The sequence below is a fragment of the Pelecanus crispus genome, chromosome 27 (assembly GCF_030463565.1).
Source record: "Pelecanus crispus isolate bPelCri1 chromosome 27, bPelCri1.pri, whole genome shotgun sequence".
In the NCBI taxonomy this organism is placed as follows: Eukaryota; Metazoa; Chordata; class Aves; order Pelecaniformes; family Pelecanidae; genus Pelecanus; species Pelecanus crispus.
In genome coordinates this window covers 1563783-1582681 of record NC_134669.1, presented here as the reverse complement: position 1 = coordinate 1582681, position 18899 = coordinate 1563783, and the positions used below count along the sequence as shown (strand labels likewise).

The window sequence follows — 18899 nt, the reverse complement described above, 5'->3', positions numbered from 1 at the left end:
GTGTTCAGCCCTCGCTGTGGGACCCTCGGGAGTGTCGATGCTGAGGGTGGGATGGCCCTGCAGCAGGATCTGGACAGGCCGGATCCATGGACCGAGGCCAACTGGATGAGGTTCAACAAGGCCAAGTGCCGGGTCCTGCGCTTGGGTCACGCCAACCCCACGCAACGCTGCAGGCTTGGGGAAGAGCGGCTGGGAAGCTGCCCGGCGGAAAAGGAGCCGGGGGTGTTGGTTAACAGCCGGCTGAACGTGAGCTGGCAGCGTGCCCAGGTGGCCAAGGTGGCCAACAGCATCCTGGCTCGTGTCAGGGATAGCGTGGCCAGCGGGAGCAGGGCAGGGATCGTGCCCCGGTGCTTGGCGCTGGGGAGGCCGTGCCTGGAATTCTGTGTTTGGTTTTGAGCCCCTCGGTACCAGAAGGACATTGGGGTGCTGGAGCGTGGCCAGGGAAGGGCAACGGAGCTGGGGAAGGGTCTGGAGCACAGGGCTGGTGGGGAGCGGCTGAGGGGGCTGGGGTTGGGTGGTCTGGAGAAGAGGGGGCTGAGGGGAGACCTCATCGCTCTCCCCAACTCCCCGACAGGAGGGGGCAGGGAGCTGGGTGTTGGGCTCTTCTCCCAAGGAACCAGCGATGGGACGAGAGGAGATGGCCTCAAGCTGCGCCAGGGGAGGTTGAGATTGGATATTGGGAGAAATTTCCTCACGGAAAGAGCGGTCAAGCGTTGGAAGGGGCTGCCCAGAGAGGTGGGGGAGTCCCCAGCCCTGGAGGGGTTCAAGAACCGGGCAGAGGTGGCACTGGGGGCCATGGTTTAGTGGCCATGGGGTGTTGGGGTGACGTTGGGCTGATGATCTGAGAGCTCCTGTCCAACCTTAGCCATTCCTGGTCTGACTTCATGGAAAAATGATCCAAGCCAGGAACATGAAATTATGGCTCTGCCCTTAAGTGGTTTGGTGGTGGGCTTGGCAGTGTCAGGTCAATGGTTGGACTGGGTGATCTCAAAGGTCTTTGCTAACCTCAACAATTCAATGATTCTATGATTCTTAACGTAACTCTTTCCAGATTCTCCTACTGATTGACATCGAGCTCTCTTACATCAACACTAACCATGAAGACTTCATCGGATTTGCCAAGTAAGTCATTTCCTGGTGGGACGGGTCCTCAAACTCCTTTTATAAATGAGGTTCACGGTCCTGTCCCCAGTTTGCAGAGGAGGCGTGCGGGTTACGTTACCCTTTCAGGGTCACTGACGTGAAAACCGGTGGAGGAGTCTCCCACGTCCCACCGTAATTCACCCAAACCGTATCGGCACCTTTTGCACCCGAGTTCTCTCAGATCTGGGATACGGGAGCTCCGCTTCTCTCTTTGCCACCTGGCCAGCGTTTGAGGGCCTGGAGATCTGAGCTGCCCCACATCATTCCTCAGACTTTAGCCCGAAGCAGGGTTCGTTCATGCTGCTCCTTAGGGCAGAGAGCGTGAAAAGCTGGAGTCAGGTTGTTCAGCCTCAGACGGATGAACTGCTTAGCGCCCGCTCACGCGCGCTTATGATGAATTAAGGTAATTAAGGCTGCTGCCGCCCTGCAGCGGAGATGTGGGGATTTTCCGTGCCCCCTGGGCGCGCTACGGGAAGGTGAAATGACTCTCGTCCCATCCCAGCGGAGCCGTCGGGCTGGAGCAGAAATGCCTCCCGGTCCTTTGAGCTTATCCCTCGTAATCCTCTGCCCGGGTCAGGCGAGGCCAGGAGCGGGGCTTTCCTGCTCGCCCCTCTTCCCTCCGCTCTGGCTTTCGGCCAGAGGATGGCTCGCGCTTCCCGTCGGCGCAGCCCCAAAAACGGGCCGTAACTTTCGGCGAACGCCCAAGGGGTGCAGCTCGGGTGTCCGAGCGGAGGCGAGCGGCTCTGCCCGGAGCTTGTCGCTGTTTTCGCCAGCCAGAGCCCGTGCCACCTCCTCTTCTTTAAGTTCACAGAGTCTTCCTCTTGTTTTCTTCCCCCCTGCCCCTTTTTTTATGTCTCTGCTTTTCACCTTCATTCGCAGTTCCTTCCTCTTCTCCTAATCTCTCCTGTTTTTCCTTTGAACCATCACCTCACTCTTTCCTCCGGATTCCTCTGAAACTCTCCCACTCCCCAGCTGTTACACTGAGCAGCACATGGCGACAGGGTGGGTACCTGCTCAAACAGCATGTCCTGGAGTGGCTGGGGCAGCCCTGCTTGCACCTTCCCCTCCCCGCAGCCCGGAGCGACGTTCGAGGAGAGCTGGAGAAGCCTTCTCCTCCGAGCTCGGCTTCGGATTTGCGCTTGCAGTGGAGCTTAGCCAGGGGAGAGCTTCCCCGCTCCCATCCGGGATGCCGCAACGCTCGGGCTGGCTCAGACCGGGTGCCCGGCTCGCCTTGCGTCCCGAGGGTTTAGGGAGGAACCGTGAGGCTCAGGCCAGGCAGGGAGCGATCTCCCAAATTTCCCCCAGCCCAGCGGGTCAGGGCCGTCCCTGGGTCGGAGGGACAGCGGCTGCTGTCCGTGCGGTCCCGCGATCACCTTCCCCAGGGAGAAGCCCCCGTTTGTGCTTGTAAACTGCTGCTCCGTGGGGTGTCCCGGCGTTATTCTAACTGTTTTCATGGATTTTGTTCCTGCTCCTGACTAACGGTTACGTCCCGCACCTCGCCCCTCGTCTCTTTGGTTGCTCAGGAGAGACAGGTAGCTTTCCCTCTGGTGCAGGTATGCTCTTTTCCAACCTGGGGGGTGGAACTAGGAGGCTGCAGGTGTTTCTGGAGACGAGTCCTGGTTATCAGCCTTGCGGTGGTAGGGTGCATCGGCTCGCCTGGGTTCACGGACAGAAATCCCTTTTGCCGTCAGCAGCTGCTGCTGCTCTGCTTGGTGGTTTCATCTCCTGCAAGTTACAACCTTGTCCCTGTGGAACAGGCAGGCTTGGAAATGCCTGGAGATAAGGACTGTAAGGAAGGAGATAAAGCCGCCTGGGTTGGAAAGCCTCCCGCTCCCTCAGCACCGCTGCCCGTGTACGTCCAGTCCCGGGCAAAACTCTGGAAGGGGCTCCTCCGTCCGCATCGCGACGTGCTGGCAGCACGGAGCGTGGGTGGTCTCGGTTGAATTTTACATGTCGGGCTTCCCCTTTGGACTCGGCTCTTCCTTACGGCATTCCGGGTGGGAAGCGCGTCGCGGCCGCGTGGGCTCTGAGCTCTCGTCGCTTTGCTTTGCCTTCCCTGCCTTAAAGCCGCTCTTTTTCTTATTTCAGCGCGCAGCAGAGGAACACCCAGACGAACAAGAAAAGAGCCATCCCGAATCAGGTACGGCCGCCGGCTCCCAGGTCCTCCCTCGTCGCCTGGGGCAGAGGTAGCTCTCCGGGATCCCGCTCCAGCAGTCATCGGAGCAACCCGGAGCTGCATTTCGCGGCTCTAAAATCAGGATTTGAGTTGATCCACAGACTCCTTCCTTGAGGGATGTTTGACACTGGGGTTGGAGGTGGGAAAGACGGAGCTCCGGCTCCCGGAGCGGGAGCGTTTGCTCGGCAGGAGCTCGTCTTAAAAGCCCGATTTGAGTTGATCCACCAAATCCTTCCTTGAGGGATATTCACGCTAGGGTTAGAGATGGGAAAGACGGAGCTCCGGCTCCCGGAGCGGGAGCGTTTGCTCCGCAGGAGCTCGTCTTAAAAGCCCAATTTGAGTTGATCCACCAAATCCTTCCTTCAGGGATATTCACACTGGAGTTGGAGATGGGAAAGACGGAGCTCCAGCTCCTGGAGCGGGAGCATTTGCTCCGCAGGAGCTCGTCTTAAAAGCCCAATTCGAGTTGATCCACCAAATCCTTCCTTGAGGGATATTTGACACTGGGGTTAGAGATGGGAAAGATGGAGCTCCAGCTCCCGGAGCGGGAGCGTTTGCTCCGCAGGAGCTCGTCTTAAAAGCCCAATTCGAGTTGATCCACCAAATCCTTCCTTGAGGGATATTTGACACTGGGGTTAGAGATGGGAAAGACGGAGCTCCGGCTCCCGGAGCGGGAGCGTTTGCTCCGCAGGAGCTCGTCTTAAAAGCCCGATTCGAGTTGATCCACCAAATCCTTCCTTGAGGGATATTTGACACTGGGGTTAGAGATGGGAAAGACGGAGCTCCGGCTCCCGGAGCAGGAGCGTTTGCTCCGCAGGAGCTCGTCTTAAAAGCCTGATTTGAGTTGATCCACCAAATCCTTCCTTGAGGGATATTCACGCTGGGGTTAGAGATGGGAAAGACGGAGCTCCGGCTCCCGGAGCGGGAGCGTTTGCTCCGCAGGAGCTCGTCTTAAAAGCCTGATTTGAGTTGATCCACCAAATCCTTCCTTGAGGGATATTTGACACTGGGGTTAGAGATGGGAAAGACGGAGCTCCGGCTCCCGGAGCGGGAGCGTTTGCTCCGCAGGAGCTCGTCTTAAAAGCCTGATTTGAGTTGATCCACCAAATCCTTCCTTGAGGGATATTCACGCTGGGGTTAGAGATGGGAAAGACGGGGCTCTGGCTCCCGGAGCAGGAGCGTTTGCTCCGCAGGAGCTCGTCTTAAAAGCCCAATTCGAGTTGATCCACCAAATCCTTCCTTGAGGGATATTTGACACTGGGGTTAGAGATGGGAAAGACGGAGCTCCGGCTCCCGGAGCGGGAGCGTTTGCTCCGCAGGAGCTCGTCTTAAAAGCCCGATTCGAGTTGATCCACCAAATCCTTCCTTGAGGGATATTTGACACTGGGGTTAGAGATGGGAAAGACGGAGCTCCGGCTCCCGGAGCAGGAGCGTTTGCTCCGCAGGAGCTCGTCTTAAAAGCCTGATTTGAGTTGATCCACCAAATCCTTCCTTGAGGGATATTCACGCTGGGGTTAGAGATGGGAAAGACGGAGCTCCGGCTCCCGGAGCGGGAGCGTTTGCTCCGCAGGAGCTCGTCTTAAAAGCCCGATTCGAGTTGATCCACCAAATCCTTCCTTGAGGGATATTCACGCTGGGGTTAGAGATGGGAAAGACGGGGCTCTGGCTCCCGGAGCAGGAGCGTTTGCTCCGCAGGAGCTCGTCTTAAAAGCCCAATTCGAGTTGATCCACCAAATCCTTCCTTGAGGGATATTTGACACTGGGGTTAGAGATGGGAAAGACGGAGCTCCGGCTCCCGGAGCGGGAGTGTTTGCTCCGCAGGAGCTCGTCTAGAAGCAGCGGGAGTCGGGACGAGCCGGGTGGCACGCGCTGCTGGAGGAGCCCCGTGCTCTGACGTGGGGCAGGGTCCGGCCGAACCGCCCGGTCCTGCCCCCGTCGATCCAGAGTAGCCCTCCGGGGTGGGGGGCGGAGGGAACAGGGAGGAAGAAGAGCGCAGGGAAGGCGCCCGGCGGCCGTGTCAGCCTCAGTTCTGTCTCATCATGCAGCCCCCCGCTTCCGAGAGGGTGTTTGCTGTCCGGCGCGCATGACTGAGAGCAGGACTGGAAGTGCCCCCTTGCATGGTGTTAGGTCTTGCAGTACCTAACGCAGACATTGCCTCTTGTTTGGAAAGAATGTAATGAAATATTAACACTGTAAAATTATAATTAATAGCATGTAACTGTTTTTCTTTTGCTGTTTTTCTGCTTTTTCCTACCATTTTTGTGCTTCCTGCTCTCTTCTCCCTTCCATCACTTTGTTTTTCTTCACTGTTCTGTCTCCTTGTCCTGCTTTTTTTTTTTTTCCCCCCCCTTAATTTTGCGCACCTAAAGGGTGAGATACTGGTAAGTACCCACATAGTCTGGTAGTGCTGGTAGACGACACCCGGTGATGGACGTGGCCCTGCCAGAAAGAGCTTTCAAACCTAAGCCGATGCCTCTCGCTTCCCAGAATTGAGTACGCTGATGGCAGAGGAAGGACGGGATTCCCCGAGGGGAGCAACCGGGCTCCGTGGGCTTAGTCTAGAGACGGAAATTCGGTCTGTTCCCTTCATCCCCGCGCCTGGGCTCTTCCCACGGCCAAAAAAAAAAAAGGGCTCGGGGCTGATCCCTGCCCGTGCCACGGCCGTCGGGCTGTCAGCGCTGCCGGCCGTCTGCCTGTACTCGTTGGGAGCCGGTATAGGGAGAGCTGGATGCTGGGATTCAGGGTGAGCCCTGCTTTTGCTGGTAAGCACGAAGCCAAAATCTTTGGGTTTTAGCACAGAGCTGCCTGCTGCCGCAGCGGGACGTGGTTCCCCCCCGGCGAGGGCTGGAGGGAAGCTGGTCCGTAGGCAGGGCAGTCCCTTGGCCTGCGTTTTGGGCAGGTGGGAAATCGGCCCCCCCTGTTCGCAGCAGCTGCCCGTGGGGCTGGGGGGGCTTTGTCTCCCCCAAGCTGCCTTTTTTTTGGGGCTTGAGGTTGGGTCCCGACCTCGCGCCGGCTGCCGACGGATTTACCGATGCCGGCCGCGGCGTCGGCACGCTGCACGGCTGGCGCGGAAATCCAGCAAGAAGCCCTCTTCTTCCGAGGTGCCTCAGCTCCCAGATGTTAGCAGCTGGCAGAGGCAAACTCTGGCTGACCGTCAGCTGCTTCAAGCCTCGTTATTCAGCCAACAGAGAGGTTTTCCTCAAGCGTACTCACTTCTGGGGAGGCGGAGGGCAGCGTTTCCTCCAAATGGAAAAGTTTCCCGGTCTGCAGTCGAGCGGTCCCCTCAGCTTGGAGCTGAGCGTCGCGCTGGCGGTCCAAGAAAATGGAAGTGTCTGAGAGGGAAGCAATCTCCAAACTCCCGATTTGGGCTTTACAGCCTCGTGGACCGCGGCTTAGGTATTGCCTTGGTCCCTCGGGGGTGGCCTCAGCACCCGAATGTCTCCCTGGGGAAGGAAGCCAGGCAAATAATTTGGCTCCTGCAGCTGGGGATGGGCGCTGGATAAAGCCAGAAGGTTGGAGTCGGCTGCGGGTGAAGTTCCCCGGAGTCGGCCACCTCTAATCAGCCATACGGTCCCATGAAAAAAGCAGCTGCAGCTCAGGTGCCGGGTGCTTTCTTATCTCAAAAATGGGTTTTGCGAGGCTGCCGTAGCAGCCCGGTTACAGTGAAAGGATGGCAGCAGGCGGGACGCGGATGGCGAGGCAGCCGCCCCGCCGCAGCGCCCGTCCCGCTCTTCCCGGGAAGCTTTCTACCTTCTGCTGTGCTAAGCCCCATGACTTACCAACCACATCCGCGGCTCCGACGGTCTGGGAGGGCCCCGTGCCCGTTTCCCGTCTCTTCCAGCTGTTCAGACACTTCCATTCTCTTTTAGCGCCGTCCAGATGTTGCTGCACAAACAAAGGAAACCCCCCAAGGGCCCGTCTCTTGCCTCCCACACGATGATTTCTGTGCAGGGCCACTCTCCCATCGCTGGCTGTGCGGACGTGATCGTGCCGGGTGACGGGAAGGTGGAGATCTGACAATTCAGGATTCGAGGCGCCAGCCCGGTGCTGGGCTGTTGCCGATTCAGAGCCGGGCAGAGCTCTGGAGCCCCTCTGCAGGGGAAGCTTGCCCGGCTTACAAGCCCTAAAACCATCGGTGTTTTCACCAATATCAGTCGGTCTTAAAGGAACTTTTTCTTCTGGGCTCTCTGCTGTGCTGCTCAGTGCCAGGCACTGTGGCTTGGCCTTCCTCTCTCCTCCTCCTCCTCAACCTGCGTTTGGGGCTAGAGGAGGAGGTGTTCTGGGTCCTCCCGCGGCTGGGGCGTCTCTGGCTCCGCAGGGTGCCCTCCCCTCCTCTACCCTTTAGCAAAAGAAATCAAATCTTGGCTTTTCTCTAACGCTCCGGCTCCCTCTACGCTGCGCGGGCCCTCTCTCCATCCCCGTGCCCTAAAAGCAGGTTCCCTGTCCCTTAACATCCCCTCCAAAACTCCCCCAGCGCCCGCCAGAGCCTCTAACCCAGCTCGCCGGACTTGCTTTGCTGCTGAACCTTTTCCCTCTGCCCTTCCCTTCTCCCTGATCCTCTCAACTGCTCCATCCTCCCCCCCCTCCTCCTTCTGTTCCTTTAAAACCAGACTCGGTTCAAATTCAGAGATGGGTTTTTAAAATGCGAATCGGGGTCTCAAACATGCCAGAGCGAATCTGCCATCTTAACTTCAGGGCTCCTTCCTTCCCCTCGCCAGGAAAAATCTGTATGAGTTAAGTTTTAGCTCTAGCTGCCTGTGTCCGCCGGCGCACCGAGCTTTGTCTGTGCCTAACACGGTGGATTTTGTCGTGGCTTTTACGTTGGCAGCCACCTGAGCAGTCTGAAAACGAGAGCGACCCGCGCCCCATCCCTCGGTAGGTTCCCCAGCAGCGCACGGAAAAGCCTCGGCACGGAAGGGCTGGCGCTGGCTCCATGTTTTTACCCGCTGGATCCCAGCGTTGAGATTAAAGCCCTGCCTCGGTCTTGAGCGCGGCTGCTCAGAGCTGGTTCCCGTACAAACCATAACAAACTCTGCGTCTCGCTCGTGTCTAACTCTTCTCCGCTTAACCGCAAGGTTTGTTCGTTCTCCCTCCCATCCATGCTTTGGACTGACTTGAATCAACCCCCCCCCCGCCCCAGACGCATTTTCCCCACGTCTGCCCATTACTAACCCGTGTGGTGGTACTAACCCCTGCGAAGCGCTGGGGTAGAAAAGCCGGGGCGGCGGCTTTGCCGAGCTGCCGCCGAGTCTCCCCCGTCGCCAGGATGCTCGGCGCGGGGCACCTAAAGCATCCCGTAGCGCAGGGTACCGCTCGCGTACCAGGAAGGTGCGTGCGGGTGCCAGGCTGCTGAACGGGGAGGGGTTCGTGTGCTGTGCGTGCTCCCTCCCGGCTCGGCTGGGCTCTCCCTAAACAGACCAGCTCCTACGGGGACGGGCGCTTGGCGGGCAGCTTCCCTGCGGCTTTTAGGTCTCTAGCAGCGGTCGGCGTTGCTGTTCGCGAGGCAGCTCCTGCCCCGGGGAGGTCTGACCCTCCGCCTCCGGTGCCTGGGTGCCTCCGGAGCAGAGTCCCAGCTGGATGGGGTGACGCAGCAGAAGCAGCCAGGTTTGGGGACCCTCCGTTCCCCCTCTTTACCTGGCAGCGGGTCGTTCGCAGGCAAACCGGCATCTGGAAGCGCAGCGCGGTCCTGCCGCGCAGCTCGCGGGGGCGGCCGGCGTTGCAGCTCCGCAGTAAAACCGCGGGGGTGATGGTGAGAAGAATGCCGCTCCCCTGCAGCCTTGGTAGGGAGAGAGACTTGCGGCTCGGTCTAAAGGCTTCTGCCGCAGCCCTGGGGTCTGTGCCGAGCCGCGGTGACCTTCCTCTCCGTACAATAGCTCCCAGAACAATGGAGGAACCCCGCCGGGCAGAGCGTAATCTTGCCTGCGTTTGAAATGCTTCCGAAACTCCCAGCCTGTCCCAAAGACGGCGGCCGTGCGGCCGGTGGAAGTCGGTCTGCCGGCCCGTCTCACGGGAGGGCGGCGGGAGCAGCTGGGCAGGCTCTGACCCCCGGCTCGGCCAAGCAGCGTGCTCGCTAGTCCCACTCCAGCCCTGGATTATCCAGACTCAAGGCTAGGAGCGATTCCAGCTTCCAGCACATCTCCGCTGCCCGCTCTGGGAGCTGCGAGCTGGTTGTGATAATTCACAATGTTTTTTCCGGCGGGTAGAGGTGTCCCGGTGGGGATCTGCTCTCGCTGAGGTGCACCCAGCCGTGGTGGGGTTGTTCCAGGAGGGATTTTGTCTCGGGGAAGCCGTCACCGGCGCAGGGACGCTCCTTGGCAGTGGTGGGGTGGTTCCCCTCTAGCTCCGACGGTGCCGAGACAGGCGTGGGGTGGTCTAGCGAGGGCTCTGCTGCGTGGTAGCTGCAGGGACCGGCTTTACGGCATCGTGCGAGCTTCCTCGGTGCCGGGAGAGAGCACGAGTGCCGGGATGGACAGAACGGTCGGCCGTTAGCTCCCCGGGCTGAATTAGGACAGGGAACGCTTCCCGCCTGCTCCGGACAGAGCGCGGTCCTCGTGCATCGTGTCGTGAAAAAAAAAAAACCCTGCTGCTTGCAACGTCAGGCTTTGGCAATCTCGCTTCAGCGCGCTGCTGCCCAGATTGCCGGCGGCTGCTGCTCCGTGTTGCATGCGAGGTCCGTCCGTGGGGCTTGCGAGGGAGCCTTCCGCCGGCGGGGCTGCGGGCTCGGCGAGACCTGCCGGCGAATCCTGCCCGCGAGGAGGCAGGGGGGCTGCCCTTGGGGGGAGGCTGCTTCGGGGTACGGGGCAACGCGCAAGAAGGGGGAGCGGGTTTGGGGGAGAAACGCGGGATTTCTGGGATGTAACGAGGCTGAGGGCCGCCTTGGCCGCACTCAGCGAGGGCGCGTGCCCGCGGAGAGCCTGAGCAGAACAGGGATGGGGAGAGCTGCTCCGGTAGTTGCTGGACCGGGTAAGTTTGTCGCTGCTCCTGGGCACGTGCCCCAGCCGACGGGGCTTGGTTAAGCCTCCGCAGAACCTTCCCTAGCTTTGTTGGCGGGCGGCGTGACGGTGGCTTTGAAACGGCCGGGACGGAGGCCGTGGTCTGCTTTTCGCGGTGGTCCTGGCACCGCCGCGCTGCGTGCCGACCTTCAGGGCGGACCGGCACCAGCACCCCTGTGCGGGACACCCCAAAAAGAGCCCTCGGCAGAGACCGTAACGCCTCCGGGCAGCTCCGGTCCTCTCTTAAACCCCAGACACGCTCTGAATTCCTGCCTGGCTCGTCCCGCTGGAGCACCGGAGCTTTTCCTCTCCATCCCCTCTCCTGTCCGGGGCCGGGCTGCTGCGGGCTGGCCGGCACCGGCGGCGAGGGGAGTTAACGCCGAGCTGGGTTTGGATCTGACCGTGCTGCGGCATCTCGCCGCGAGCGCGGGCAGGGGCTCGCTGCTTTTCTCGCCCAGCTTTGGGAACTAGAGGAGCTCCAGACGTGCCCCCTACGTTGCTGCTATGCTTCCCTTTGAGGTGGGGGGTCTCAAAACCTGCCTGGCTGAGGGTCTTCTGCTGAGGCTAGGGCTTTCTGTGAAGGGACGAGGCGGGCTTTTGGGCTCAGGAGCGCTTCCCCTCGCTCTCCGTCTGGGGAACTTCCCCGGAGCCTCCACAGTCGCCTGTAACCTCTTCTTCCTTCCTCCCCTCCGCTCCCCACCACCGCTCCTCTGTCTCCAGGTGATCCGCAGAGGCTGGCTGACCATCAACAACATCAGCATCATGAAGGGAGGCTCCAAGGAGTACTGGTTCGTGCTGACGGCCGAGTCGTTGTCCTGGTACAAGGACGAGGAGGTACGTGCGCGCGGGGCAGGGCGGGTTTTGGGGCGAGGGGGGAGGCTGGGATTCACGGGGCTCGGCTGAGAACATCCTCGGGCTGGGGAGGAGGATTAACACCCAGGACTAATTAGCGTCGTCCCTCTCCTTGGCGTGCAGGAGCGTGGGTCTCCTCTGGAGGGTGCCCTGCAGGCACCGCGCGGTCCCAGCCAGCAAATTCCCTGTCTCCAGACGCTCCCCCAGACCTCGGGATTGTGTAAACACAGATAAACCGGGAGACATTGGCAAGCAGAGGTCCTGCGGGACCCAGCTGCCTGGCCCTGGCTGAGGGGAAGGTTTTTCTTTGTCTCCCGTCGCTCTGGTTGCGAGACCTCCAAAAAGGATCGGGGACCCTCCCTGCCCCGTCCCAGCCCCCTAACCCCGGTTCCCGGCGTAACCATCTCAGCACAGCAAAGCCGGAGGAGCCATGCAGGTGGTCCGGAGGGAAACTGTCCCCGTTCTGGCTCTGGGGAAAGGAAAACCACCGGCGCCGTGCGGGGCTTGGCTGTGGGTAAAGGAGAACTTAGTCCGTGACCCCGTGGGACCGTCAGTTTATGGTCACCAAAGCCCTGAGCCCCCCCGCCACCCTCGGCCGCTCGCCGTGGGGTTGCTGCGCTCATTTTGCATCGTGCGTCGTCCGAAAGCCGCGTTGGGGCGGGAGGTGCCGATGGGGTTAATATCCCCGCGCCGGGGTGGAGCTGCTGCCGGCCGAGCGGGAAAGATGGTGAAGCTGGAGGGAACTGGGAAATGGGATCGGGGCTGGGCAGGAGCTGGCCGCAGCCCGTGCCGCTCTCCCGGCCAGGACGGAGGCGTCGCCGCTGCCCGACGCCTGGGCAGCCCTGCCTGCGGCGGGCAGAGGTGGGGTGGGTGCGAGGGGCTTTGCACGCTGCGCCCTGCCCGTGCCGTGCCCTTGCCGCCGACCCTCCTCCAGAGCCGCCCTGCGAGCCTGGGGAGACCGAGGCACAGGGAGGGAACCCCATTCCCTCCGCTCCCGGGGTTTCTGCGTGCCGGGACCCCGCGGGTCCCTTCTTGTCCCCCGCTGGGTGTCTGGGAAGGGGCCGCCGCTGCTCCCAGACCCGTTTGTCCGGTGCGTGTTGGGGGATCTGCTACCCCAGCCCTTAGGCTGGACGTAGAATAAAATCATCAAATCATTTGGGTTGGCAAAGAGCTTTGAGATCACCCAGTCCAACCATTGACCTGGCACTGCCAAGCCCACCACCAAACCAGTTAAGGGCAGAGCCATAATTTCATGTTCCTGGCTTGGATCATTTTTCCATGAAGTCAGACCAGGAATGGCTAAGGTTGGACAGGAGCTCTCAGATCATCAGCCCAACGTCACCCCAACACCCCCATGGCCACTAAACCATGGCCCCCAGTGCCACCTCTGCCCGGTTTTTGAACCCCTCCAGGGCTGGGGACTCCCCCACCTCTCTGGGCAGCCCCTTCCAACGCTTGACCGCTCTTTCCGTGAGGAAATTTCTCCCAATATCCAACCTAAATACCCGGGGTGTCGGTAGCTCACCCCTGCCTGGAAATGGCATTTCACTGCTCGAACCCAAAGCGATTTTTTTGGGCTCAACCCTCCCGGGAACGGGCCGGCGGCAGGACCCGCATCTCCTGCCCGCTCCTTGTCCGAGCTGCCGGGGCCGGCATCTCCTCCGTGGCGTCGTGGTCTCGGCCGCGCCACTTTCATATTTCAGATTTTCCAGCATTTCCGCCCCCACAGTCTGCAAAATCGGCCCATGATCTCGCCTTTCCCCTTACGTCACCGGCCTCCCGGCCAGATGCTGCAATGGGGGGGGGGGGGGGTTGCTGGCTTGGGGGGCATTTTGGGGGGTACGCAAGGGGTTGAGCGCGGCCGCTGCCTCGCCGGAGCCCAGCACGCGGGTCAGAAAAAGGAGACGTGAACACAACTTTTATTTCCCGGGAGCCGCTCGGCAGCTGGACATCGGGCGCGAGAGCGAAGCCCGGGCTTCTTTTGTTCATCCTTTTATCTTCCAAGCGAGCTGCAAAGGTGACCGTCTCTCCCCAACCGTGGGGTCCGATTTTAACCTCCCTTCCCCGGCCACTCCCCACCCCGGCCCCCCCAAAAGCCCTCTTTTTTTTTAAATCTGCCTCCTAAAAGAGAAGGAAACGTGTTGAGCTGATAAACCTCCCTCCGGCGTGCTTCCCCCCGCTCGGAGCCCGCCGGTGCTCCCCTGGTTTCCTGCGCGGAGGCCTCTCGGGGGGCACGGCTGGCCCCTCCGCGGCGGGTAATGAGAACCAGCCGGCCGGCAATGAATGAGGCTCTGTCTTCCGCGAGCCCGGCTCTCCCTGCCCCCCGCTACCGCCGCCCCCCCAAAGCCCCCGCCGTGCAAAAAAACCGAACCGCCGGGAGCTGCTAAGCCGGCACCCAGCGCCCCGGGGGTTTTGGGGGGGGGGGATGCTGGGGGGTGCAGCCCACCCTCTCGCCGACATGCAGCGGGGCGGCGGGGGGGGAGAAAGCGTGGGGAGCGCTGCCCGGCCGGGCCCCCCCTTGGGCTCTACCCTCCCGCGGCAAAGGGAAAAAAAATAACCCCCCCCCCCCCCCCCCAAAAAAAAAAATCCCCAAACCGCGCCGCCTCCGCGAGCGGGAGCAAAATCTCTTTAATCTCGCCGAATCTGGGCTCGCTCCCCCCCTGCCCACCCCCCGCCGCCCCCCTCCCCTTACCTTGCGGCTGCTGGGGTGCTGCTGGGGTGCTGCTCGGCCAAACCCGATCTAACCAATGTGCAGACTACTGTACAACTTTAAACCCTCCTGAACAGGTAGTCTGAACACTGGGCAGGCTGGGCTGGAGTCTCCGGCTTCCCATGGCATCCACGGGGGTGGCTTTTATTTTTAATTTCTCCCCCTCCCGTTTTTTGGTTTTTTTTTTTTTTTTTCTTTTGGGTTTTTTTTTTTTTTGGTTTTTTGTTTTTTGGTTTTTTTTTTTTTAATAAGGAGAGAAGCCCGATGGGCGAAAGGAAACTGCTTTGTCTCTCTTCTGACGTGGCAAAGTCCTTGCAACCGAATCCAGTCTGGAAAAAAGTTGTGGGTTTTTCAGGAAATCATGAGGAGGAGTGTGGGGCGGCGGTGGGAGGGGGGGGGGGAAGGCTTTGGGTTCGTGGCCTCTCTACAAAGGCGAACGTCACTTTTTGGGACCGTGTGCGCAGCATCTGGAGACAAAGTGGAGCTGGAGCTGTTCTAAACAATTCCAGATGTGGCCGTTTCGGCAGCGGCTCGGCTGGGTGGCCCCTCGGCGGGGCTGGAGAGCAGCCTCTGGAATCAGCGGCCGTCTTCGTGCCAGACTGCGAGGCCCCGGCTCCTTCCGACCGTCTCCTCCGGCAGGGATGGGCATTCGGGGGGGGCAAATTCCTGGGCCCCCGCGGCGGCGGCGGGGTGGGCTCCGGTGGAGCCGACCCCATCCTGTGCCGAGGCCGGCCGGCTGCGGCGCGGGCAGGGCTGCCGTCGGGCAGCGTCGCGGAGCCGCCCGCCGACCTGGAGGCGACCAAATCCCTTTTTCTCCGGTGGTTTCTTTGGCGCTGCCGGATGCGTCCTTGGAAAGGCAAGGGAGCCAGGTGGCCGGAGCGGGGCCGGGGGGGCTCCTGGGCGGCGGGGGCAGATTGCTCCGTCCCCAGGTAAAGCTCTTGGCTTCGGGCAGGCGACTGCGCGCCGTGGGCCGAGGAGGAAAGCGTGTCTGGGCGGGCCTTGCCTGGCGCGGGCTGGGGGAAATGGCTGCCCCGCGGTCGCGGTCGCGCCGATCCCCGCGGCCGTTCGAGGGCTTGGGGTTCCGTCCCGCTCGGGGTGTCTGACGAGCGTTGGCAAAGCGCCGCTGTGCTCACTCGCTCCCATCCCTCCCTCTTGTCCCCCCCTCCCAGGAGAAGGAGAAGAAATACATGCTGCCTTTGGATAATTTGAAAATCAGGGACGTGGAGAAGGGATTTATGTCTAACAAGCACGTCTTCGCCATCTTCAACACGGAGCAAAGGTAAGGGCTGTGAGCAGGAGCGGCGGGTGTCCGCCCACCTCCCGAAATCCCTTCGCTCTCCGGGTATCGCACCGGGCTCCAAACGCTGCCCAGCCGCGCCGGGGTTGATGGGCTGATGGTTTTGCCCTCACCTCGGTCCTTGCTGGTCCAAACCCAGGCCGCGCATCCGCCTTCCCCGTCCATTCGGTGCCGTGCTCCGAGGCAGGAGCTGGTGGGGCAGGATTTCTCCAGAGGAAGCAGCAGCTTGCCGATATTTATACGCGCGTTCTGGAGGGATTTCAGGCTTCCTCGGGCTGCCTGGTGGTGAGGGCTCGTGGTGCTGGAGGTCTCGCCGGCGTTCTGCTGAGCCTTCCGTCCCCGAGCCATCCTCCCAGTCACCTTCCGTGGTCCTCAGGCCCGGCTCCGCTCCTTCTTAGAATAGAATCATGGAATCGTTGAGGTTGGCAAAGACCTTGAAGATCACCCAGTCCAACCATTGACCTGACACTGCCAAGCCCACCACCAGACCAGTTAAGGGCAGAGCCATAATTTCATGTTCCTGGCTTGGATCATTTTTCCATGAAGTCAGACCAGGAATGGCTAAGGTTGGACAGGAGCTCTCAGATCATCAGCCCAACGTCACCCCAACACCCCCATGGCCACTAAACCATGGCCCCCAGTGCCACCTCTGCCCGGTTCTTGAACCCCTCCAGGGCTGGGGACTCCCCCACCTCTCTGGGCAGCCCCTTCCAACGCTTGACCGCTCTTTCCGTGAGGAAATTTCTCCCAATATCCAATCTCAGCCTCCCCTGACGCAGCTTGAGGCCATTTCCTCTCATCCTATTGCTGACTGCTTCTTCCCTAGGAATGTGTACAAAGATCTCCGTCAGATTGAGCTGGCCTGCGACTCCCAAGAAGACGTGGACAGCTGGAAAGCCTCCTTCCTCCGAGCGGGAGTTTACCCGGAGAAAGACCAAGTAAACACTCCCTCTGCCTTGTCCGAGCCCTCCCGGCGCAGGCTGGCCGAGGGGTGCTGGCTGGGACCAGCCCGGGGAGAGGCTGCCAGAGGAGCCTTCAGACTTGGGAGCTCTTGGCTTGGGTCCTGGTGTGTCGCAGTAGGTTCTCGGATACCCTGAAAAATGCCGTGGTATCGCAGAAGAGGACGAACTTTATAACGCGGCACTCATTTTGTGCTGCCCAGCCGATGGATCTAGTCATCCCGGGCTACCAAATGCGCTCTGTTCCAAAAAGCAGCCGCGTAGGATGGAAATAGGTGGAAGGGACAGGGAATAAGTGTGGAGCAGAGGGGTTTCTTTCCGGGTCTGTCAGATCCCGACAGTAACTTGTGCCCTGCTTTCCCTGAGCAGACTGAGAACGAGGACAGCGCCCAGGAGAACACCTTCTCCATGGACCCTCAGCTGGAGCGCCAGGTGGAAACCATCCGCAACCTTGTCGACTCCTACGTCAGCATCATCAACAAGTCCATCCGGGACCTCATGCCAAAGACGATAATGCACCTCATGATAAACAATGTGAGCGGCTGCGCTCGGGGGGCGGAGGGGAGCCTGGGGCGGGAAGGGAGCTTCGGGGGCCGGGGCTTTCATAGAGTCGTGGAATCGTTGAGGTTGGCAAAGACCTTGAAGATCACCCAGTCCAACCATTGACCTGACACTGCCAAGCCCACCACCAGACCAGTTAAGGGCAGAGCCATAATTTCATGTTCCTGGCTTGGATCATTTTTCCATGAAGTCAGACCAGGAATGGCTAAGGTTGGACAGGAGCTCTCAGATCATCAGCCCAACGTCACCCCAACACCCCATGGCCACTAAACCATGGCCCCCAGTGCCACCTCTGCCCGGTTTTTGAACCCCTCCAGGGCTGGGGACTCCCCCACCTCTCTGGGCAGCCCCTTCCAGCGCTTGACCGCTCTTTCCGTGAGGAAATTTCTCCTCATATCCAATCTCAACCTCCCCAATTTTTGGGGTTCTCTGGGCAGCGCACGGCGGGGAGGAGTCCCGAGCCCCCCTCGGCATTAGGAGTCGGATGGGCTGTGCCACGCTCGTCGCCGTGCCAGAACCCAACAATGGGATTTGATGATCTTTCGACTCTCCGTTTTTGTGTCTTTGTGCTTGAGCTGCTTGGCAGCGCCTTTGCTGAGGAGGCGTTTTGATTCTTGGCATTTGCTCCTGCCTGGTTCTTAGCAAACCGGGGACGCTGAACCGTCCCGCGAGTCCCGAGTCGCTTCCAGAGCCAGGAGAGGTGGCCCCCGGCCCCCGCTGCCTCCGCGGCTTCGGGTCCCCCAGCTCCTCCTCCCCCGGCTGCCGACCCACCGGGTTTGGGGGCTCGGGGCTGACCTTCGCTTGCTGTTTCTCTTTAGACCAAGGATTTCATCCACTCGGAGCTGTTGGCCTACCTGTACTCCTCCGCCGACCAGAACAGCCTGATGGAGGAGTCGGCCGACCAGGCGCAGAGGAGGGACGACATGCTGCGCATGTACCACGCCCTGAAAGAGGCCTTGAACATCATCGGCGATATCAGCACCAGCACCGTCTCCACGCCGGTTCCCCCGCCCGTGGACGACACGTGGCTGCAGACGAGCAGCGGGCACAGGTAGCTTTGGCGGGGGACGGGCTGCCCGGCGGGAATTTGTGGGGTTCACGACGGGATAACTTGGGATTCGGGCTTTTTTTCCTGGGGGAAAGGAGGGCTGCGGGCTGTCAGCGCTCCGTTCCCTGAGGTGCTTTCTCTCCTCCGCAGCCCCCCGCCTCAGCGCAGGCCTCCCTCCGCCGTCGTGCCGCCGGGCCGCCCGCCGTCCGTCAGGGGTCCGATGCCGGGGCCGCCCCTCATCCCCATCCCCGCAGGGGGACCCTCCTTCGCGGCTCCCCCCATCCCCTCGCGCCCTGGACCCCAGAACATCTTCGCTGCTAATAACGACCCCTTCTCAGCCCCTCCTCAGATCCCGTCGCGGCCGGCACGCATCCCCCCCAGCATTCCTCCAGGCGTGCCCAGGTAAGAGACCCCGTTTCGGCAGGCTCCGCCGTGCCGGGGGAGGCTGTCACCCCGGCGTCCGGCCCTCCCGAGGGGGCGTGGGGTGGTCTCCTGCCGCCGGAGCCGGATGCTCGGCTCGGGCTGAGCTTTCCGCAACGCCCCGACGCCTCCGAGGCGCGAAACTCGGTCGGGAAGGGAATCGGCAGCTCGCCGTTTCTGCGGCAGCGCTCGGAGCCCCCGCTTCTGCCCGGCCGGGAGCACCGGTCCCCCTCGTCCCTGCGCAAGGATCGGCGCCGGTTGCCGGTGCCTCCGTGGCGCATGCCGCCGGCACGCGGGGACGGAGGGCTGGCCCGCGGCCTGGAGCTGAGCTGCCGGCGCAAAGTCACCTCGCGCCGCCTGCCCCACGCTCACGCTTCTGTTCCCCTTCTCTCTGCAGCAGAAGACCCCCCGCCGCGCCGAACCGGCCCACCATTATCCGACCGGCCGAACCCTCCCTGCTCGATTAATGGCCCAGGGGCTGGTAGCGACTCCTGGAGCGGCTGCCCCCACGCCCGCCGCTTTCCTTTGCCGTTTTTGGGTTTTTTTTTTTTTTTTTGGGGGGGGTGGGAGGGTGGGGGAAGGAAAAAAAACCCAACCCAACCCCATGTCTAATCTCTTGTTTTGGAAAACCATCCTCCCCGTGATCAGCTCAGCAAGAGCGGTTTAACCACGGCCGAGCCCCATCGGCGCGCCGCAGCCCTTCCTCAGGACGGGCGCGGAGCGTCCTGGTGTGGAAACGCC

The 18899-nt window shown here is 61.2% G+C and overlaps 1 protein-coding gene across 10 annotated transcripts in view; it reads left to right on the top strand.

Moving 5' to 3' along the window:
* The window catches only part of DNM2 (dynamin 2), a 38853-nt gene extending 20198 nt beyond the window's left edge, over positions 1–18655 (top strand). For 2 of the 10 annotated variants that reach the window (XM_075725151.1, XM_075725144.1), the window contains exons 12-21: positions 1052–1122; positions 3232–3283; positions 5689–5700; positions 11032–11145; positions 15043–15152; positions 15997–16108; positions 16499–16663; positions 17509–17741; positions 17889–18140; positions 18556–18655. In XM_075725151.1, coding sequence (XP_075581266.1) covers positions 1052–1122; positions 3232–3283; positions 5689–5700; positions 11032–11145; positions 15043–15152; positions 15997–16108; positions 16499–16663; positions 17509–17741; positions 17889–18140; positions 18556–18625 — 1191 coding nt within the window. In that variant the 3' untranslated portion in view covers positions 18626–18655. Of the gene's footprint in view, positions 1–1051; positions 1123–3231; positions 3284–5688; positions 5701–5949; positions 5980–11031; positions 11146–15042; positions 15153–15996; positions 16109–16495; positions 16664–17508; positions 17742–17852; positions 18141–18555 lie in introns of all 10 variants that reach the window. The other 8 variants (XM_075725152.1, XM_075725145.1, XM_075725154.1 and 5 more) reach the window with 6 other exon arrangements.
* Positions 18656–18899: the final 244 nt, after the last annotated feature.